The 6,277-nt window shown below is 41.9% G+C and overlaps 1 protein-coding gene across 1 annotated transcript; it reads left to right on the forward strand.

Annotated features, from left to right (window-relative positions):
- On the forward strand, positions 1-6,062 carry LOC115408576 (solute carrier family 17 member 9-like). The gene is made up of 13 exons (XM_030119419.1): positions 1-143; positions 1,625-1,822; positions 2,430-2,569; positions 2,706-2,805; positions 2,886-3,010; positions 3,508-3,604; positions 3,707-3,803; positions 3,874-3,961; positions 4,029-4,063; positions 4,413-4,528; positions 4,798-4,853; positions 4,939-4,968; positions 5,056-6,062. The coding sequence occupies exons 1-13, from the start codon at positions 19-21 to the stop codon at positions 5,223-5,225; spliced, it is 1,377 nt and encodes a 458-aa protein (XP_029975279.1). The 5' UTR covers positions 1-18; the 3' UTR covers positions 5,226-6,062.
- The last annotated feature ends 215 nt before the right edge of the window (positions 6,063-6,277 follow it).

The raw sequence follows: 6,277 nt of genomic DNA on the forward strand, positions 1-6,277 counted from the left end.
GAGGCTGGTGTTCACTGAATGGCTGGCGATCACACGTCGATAGACAACAAGGGGGACGTAAATGGTTGTTTACAGGAGCCCAGGGTTTATCGGCCCACTGCGTCTGCCAGAAAGGACTCCGGGAATAAAGACCTGTGGCCGAGGTGAGACGGCGTAAGGTTAGATTCACTTCACACACGGTACAGATTCCTGTAGGAGCGAGACTCGGGACACACTTCTGATCTGTTAGAATTTCTCTAAGACAGCGTTGGGTTACTGAAACATGTCGACTGAAGTTGTCTTTCTGTGCAATCTGCGCTCTTTTACTTGACATTCAGAGACATGTGTTTCTGCACGTTTTTAACCCTTTAGTAGTCTGACAGATTTCACTGATCCCTAAATTTTACAAAGCTCAGCATGTTTGCCTATTTGAGTTCTCCTGACAGTTACAGTTCATAATAATGGACCCAGAGCTTTTGGCTGGGGAGCCACAGGACACTTTGTGAAATGGTGTGGTAATGAAAATGTTCTATGTAACTTATTTTTATCATGGATTCCAATCGTCTAAATTTGAAAAACTTTGTAAAACTTTGTATTGCACTTCTTCATATGTAAATACGTTCCTCTACGTGAAACTGTGATTGTTTTTGGTGCTCTGTTGTTTTATGTTCAGGTTGGGCTCCATATTTTAGAAGCGTCATAATAGAGTCAACCATCTGCTCTCACAATGAGTTATGATGCAGCAACATGACCTTTTTAACTGCGTAGTTCCTCTGTGATCCTGCTCTGGTCTGTGGGTCACTTTAGTGTAGACGGCTCTCTCAGTCTGTGTTAGTTAACAGTTTTACTAGACGAGGGTCTGCCACCTTCATGATCAAAAGAATCTTTTTTTTTTACCCTCTGATATCGATATTTGTCTGGAGAAACAAAATGTATTTCAAACTTCCCAAGTAATATTGATCCTAATCTCAAACTTTGCTACAGTTTTTGGCTGATAAAGTCAAAGAAAACTTTTGGAAACTACCCATTTTTAAGGGGGTCTATCCATGGTTGTTTGACTGAACTCCAGAGTCCAAAACTCAACAGTTGTTGTCTGCAGTGAAATGACCTGAGAAAGATTTATTTCCCTCTCAACAGATTTAAAAATGGAAACGAAAGTGGGCGTATTTACATGTAGTTTTATAAAAGTGACAGAGAGCCTCTACAGATACTGTAGAGTGATGTGACGATCTGCAGGTTAGAGCCCTCTGACAAATCCCAGCTGTGTCTCATCCTGGTCCTGGAAGGCCACGGTCCTGCATGAGTCTGACCTCTCATTTCTCAAAAACACTGGAGGGTGATTGGCTCATTTAATATATTAAAATGGTGTTTTTAGCTTTTAAAACACTGAAAACTGTGTGTGTGCGTACAGTGAAAGCCACACTAACAATGCTCATTAGCTCGTTCGTGTCAGTGTTGATACTGCCGCTCAGCGGTTTGACCTTTTCGGATCGTGTTGACGTTAGCGGCGTGGCTCTGTCTTCACATCTGCCCTGCTGAAGTTGCATTCTTTGGAATTTGTCTGTTTATCTGCTCATAATGTTAAATCTTGTTAAGATACTTCCTGTAGTCTTTATGTACCGTATATACCTACCTGTCCTCACAGACCTGTGGCTCAGAAATGGATGGTGATGCTGTTTATCGGCACCTGCCTGCTGTACTGTGCCCGGATGGCCATGCCGATCTGCGCCGTCACCCTGGCCGTGGTGTTCCAGTGGAGCAAGATCGACTCTGGGCTGGCTCTGGGGGGATTCTTCTGGGGATACTGCGTCACACAGGTCCTGGGAGGACACGCCAGTGACAAGTGAGTAACCCATCAGATCGAGCACAAGTCAACAACCTTGAAGACTTATTGTTAGATTCAGATGAGTTTTTCCAACTCCAGCTCTACTGAAGTATTTTCTCCATGAATGAAGCTAAAATTTGTCCTGTAATGGCATTTTTTGAGCAGCTCCTCTTTCCCACTCTTGAACCCTAGTGAGACATTTTTGCCTCTGTCTCAAGGCGTCACAGTGGATCAGTGGTTTTCACTGTTGCCTCACAGCAAAGAACATTATTACACCTGCGTGGTTGCACGCGTGATTTGGTTTTGACAAAGCAGCGGTGTCGCTGTAGCAAATGACTGTACAAAGAAAACTGAAATAGCGATGGCACTTAATCCAAACACACAGAAACTTTACTGTCAGGGTTACTTAAACATACACTCAATCTTGTAATTTTTATTATGAAATAAATGTGGTGCATTGCAATGATTAGGAAACTAACATATTGGGCCAGTCCGAGGGGAATTCAGGTTTGATTCCTACTCACCCTTTTTGGAAGACTTCAGTGTGTTCGTGATTCAACGCTCTGCTTATTGAGTTAGGCGTCTTGCTTTAGGACTCCTCTTTAGCGGTCTTGTTATTTCTCAGGATCGGAGGAGAGCGGGTCCTGTTCATCTCCACAGTCTCCTGGACTCTGATCACCGCTGCCACGCCGCTGCTCGTCCACCTCAGCTCGCACACGCTGGCCGTCATGACGGGGGCCCGATTCCTGATGGGAGTTCTGCAGGGTGGGTGGCGCACCTGGCACTCCGTGGAAATAAAAGCTTAAAGTTTTGCCTGACGTTAGCTGACAAGACTGAAATCAGGATAAGATACAGACTCTACGTGGATGAGCTCAGATGTGACGCCGATCCTCCCTTCCAGGTGTTTTCTTCCCGTCTCTGGCCAGCCTGTGTTCACAGCGTGTGGTGAAGGGGGACCAAGCCTTTTTAATGAGCGCCATGCACAGTGGCTCTGCACTCGGGTACGCACACGCGCACACACACACGTTCAGATTTGAACACAGATTGATTTCAGATGACCCCTCTTCTTTCATTCTTCCAGAACACTGTTGGCTGGAGGGATCGGTTCACTGATGCTCGACCGCTTCGGCTGGGAAAGCGTCTTCTATTGTACCGGATTCCTGTCGTCGCTTTGGACGCTCGTAGTCTGGCTGTATTTAATAAACGGTAAAGTCATCAGACCACAGCTCACACAGAACAATCAGGACGACTTGAAAATCCTACCTTGTTGCCCTCTGGCTGAAAATTAGAGCCAGATTAGAGTCACATCGTGGCCTCGTAGTACTTTCTGTAATTTCATTCATTAATAGAGAAAGAAAAACAACCAATGTTTTCATTTAACTTTCACATATTATTATTTTCAGACTCTGTTGAACATCTTAATATCTGAGAATCTGAAGGAAACGAATGTTTCTAACCGTCCACACTGCTGAGCTGCTGTTTAGTGCGTTCACAATAATTGCATCAAAATTGCTGCTGACTGACTGTGGATTGACTCAAGATTCAGTTCTCCTGAAACATTCATCAAATCCACTGCAAACATTTAGATTCAGGTTAGATTCAGGGTCAGTCTTACGGCACTTTTACAGAGCAAAGCAGTTTTAAGGAGAGGAATGAACAGACGTCGTTCTGCATTCCTCAGTCTGACGTTCCGTGTGCTTCAGGTGACGTTATCCTGGAGCAGATGGACACAAAGACCAACCCACAGCCCGGCGTGTCGAGGACGCCCTGGCTGAGTCTTTTCAAGAAGCCGCCTGTCTGGTATCACCTATTCCTTCTTTCATTCATTATTTAGAGCAACATGTTTGTATGTGCTCATAAACCCGGACCCCAACTCTCTGTCTCTCTCTCTCTCTTTGTCAGGGCCATGGTGGTCGCTCATATGTGCATGTGCAGCACATCCTTCGTTTTACTATCCTGGTTGCCGACATACTTCAAAGAAACATTTCCACATGCGCAGGTATTTCTGAGCCGGTGGTCGATCAGTCGCCGACTTCAGATCACCTGAGCTAACTGGGCTGCTGTTTCAGGGATGGGTGTACAACGTGATTCCCTGGGCGATTGCCATCCCATCAGCAATATGTGGTGGATATTTCTCCGACTTCCTCGTCAGCCAAGGTATAACCAATGTATGAAGATGTTCACTCAAAACAAAATCACGTTGACTCCAGTTTTCTCTCTGCAGGTTGGAGTTTACCATTCGTGAGAAAAGCAACACAGGTAACCATGGGAATGCATTATTTTGACTTGCTGTTTGAGCTCCTGAGGTGCAGAGGGAGGTTTTGACATGATGTGTAACTCAGCTATTCTTCCAGGAATTTTCACCGGCTGTTTCAAACATGTTATTACAAGCCTAACTAGCCTCCTGTCTTTGAAAAATGTCGAACAAATGTTGCGTCTCTCACCTTTCGAGCTGTCACTTGTATGCTGAGATCTTGAAAAATGATCAAAACTATTTCATTACAAATATAAATCTAATCACTACTGTTTTCATTTATTGAAAGAGGATTGAGGTGAGCGCACTGCGTCAGTTATAGGAAGTCTAAAGTGTGAATATCTCCGTCCTCAGTTCATTGCCATGGGCGTATCGAGTATGTTTCTAATCATTCTGGCTGGAAGTGTCTCATTTCCCACTGCGGTGACGCTTGTCTCCATGTCTGTGGGCACATCCTCATTGAGCAGCAGGTATGTTTGATAATTAACGTTTGAGTTTGTGTTTTTTAAAAAAACTCATCATCTACAGGTGACTGAGTTTTAAAAACACAGTATTCACAGTGGGTCCTCTTTGCATCAATAAAGGAAAGTTGAATCAAGAAATGTGTCTTTACTTATGACTATTTAAAATTTCTTTCTCCTTCTTATTAACGCTGTGTTTTTATAAGAACCAAATGCAAACATTACACTTGTTGTGAATGTGTGAGGTTCAGCCGCAGTGTTCTGTTTCTGTGTTCCAGCGGCGTGTCAGTGAACGTACAGGACCTCACGCCGTCGTGCGCCGGCGCTCTCTATGGTGACTCTCTCCTTCACTTCCCTCAAAAAAATCTGTTTCTTCATTTTGAATAAATGCTTCAAATACATTTCCCTTTCTGCGGCAGGTTTCATGAATACCATGGGAGCTTTTTCAGGTCAGTTTTTGAACGATGACCTCTGATACTGTCAGTTGAACGCCCGCTGTGACCTTGAATCCCTCCTTCTCCTCTGGTGTTTGGCAGGACTGGTGCTGGTCTCGCTCTCAGGTTACCTCATCGAGGTCTCACACTCGTGGGCCACCGTCTTCTCCCTCATCATCCTCGTCAACACTCTGGGTCTCGTCGTCTTCCTCATCTTCGGAGACGCCCATCGTGTCGACCTGGAGGATTACAGCCCAGTAAATGTGATTTGACCTACACAGTTCTCCATTTACGTTTATGTTTTATTTATGTTTTTGCTTGGAAACATTTCAAACATTTTTTTTCTGACACAGGCAGTATTTTATTTTGCAAATGTTACAAAATAATACAGCTTGGAGTTTGTCAGGAATTGTTTGTGTGGATGTTGTTTTCAGCAGAATCTGGATTTTGTGAAAACGCTTCAGATTTGAAATGAAGGAGCTTCAGTATTCAGTATCCTTAATTCATGAAATTGAAACTATTGATTATTCTGATTGTTCATGCTCTGAGCTGCTTTGTGAAAGCAATACTTGCATATTTGATGTGCTTGACTTCCACCAAAAGCTGGTCGCATCGTGTTGAATTGATGCACGATTATTGTTGGGATGTCAACAAGTGAATCACAACCAAAACTTATAAATTAGAACAAAAAATAAACTTTGGGTAAAAATCAGGTGGTAATCTTTAGCACTCTAGAAAATCCAAATCTTACAAAGTGTATCTCAGTAGTTTTTTGTCTATTTTTATCCTAAATAACTTTTTACACTTGATATAAAAGGCAATTATGTACCAAATATGATTTCTGGATGATGCATGAACCCATTTTTGAGTTTAGTTTATGAGAATAAATATGTTTGTTTTTGTTTTTTTTAAATGTTTTTGCTTTGTTGGAAGGCATTTAATCACAAATACTGTTTTAGGTTCCCAAAAACATGCAATACATTTGATGTATGGAAACCTGAAAAACTGTCAGTCTGTCTACTTATCGGCTCTGGTTACATGCTTACGCATGGTAAACCGCATGGTAAACTTTTTTTTAGTATACCTCTTTTCTGAATGAACCACCCCTCTCATCTATACATATATATATATATATATATATATATATATATATATATATATATATGTGTGTATATATATATATATATATATATATATATATATATATATATATATATATATATATATATATATATATATATATATATATATATATATATATATATATATATATATATATATATGCTTTAGTCGATCAATTTCAGTTGTCTGACACAGCTTCACT

The sequence above is a fragment of the Salarias fasciatus genome, chromosome 20, assembly GCF_902148845.1.
Source record: "Salarias fasciatus chromosome 20, fSalaFa1.1, whole genome shotgun sequence".
NCBI lineage: Eukaryota > Metazoa > Chordata > Actinopteri > Blenniiformes > Blenniidae > Salarias > Salarias fasciatus.

Coding starts and splice junctions, on each gene's coding strand:
- LOC115408576 (XM_030119419.1), top strand. CDS start 19: ATGGCTGGCGATCACACGTCGATAGACAACAAGGGGGACGTAAATGGT. Junction 2,570..2,705: donor CCTGATGGGAGTTCTGCAGG/GTGGGTGGCGCA, acceptor CCTCCCTTCCAG/GTGTTTTCTTCCCGTCTCTG. Junction 2,806..2,885: donor CACAGTGGCTCTGCACTCGG/GTACGCACACGC, acceptor TCATTCTTCCAG/AACACTGTTGGCTGGAGGGA.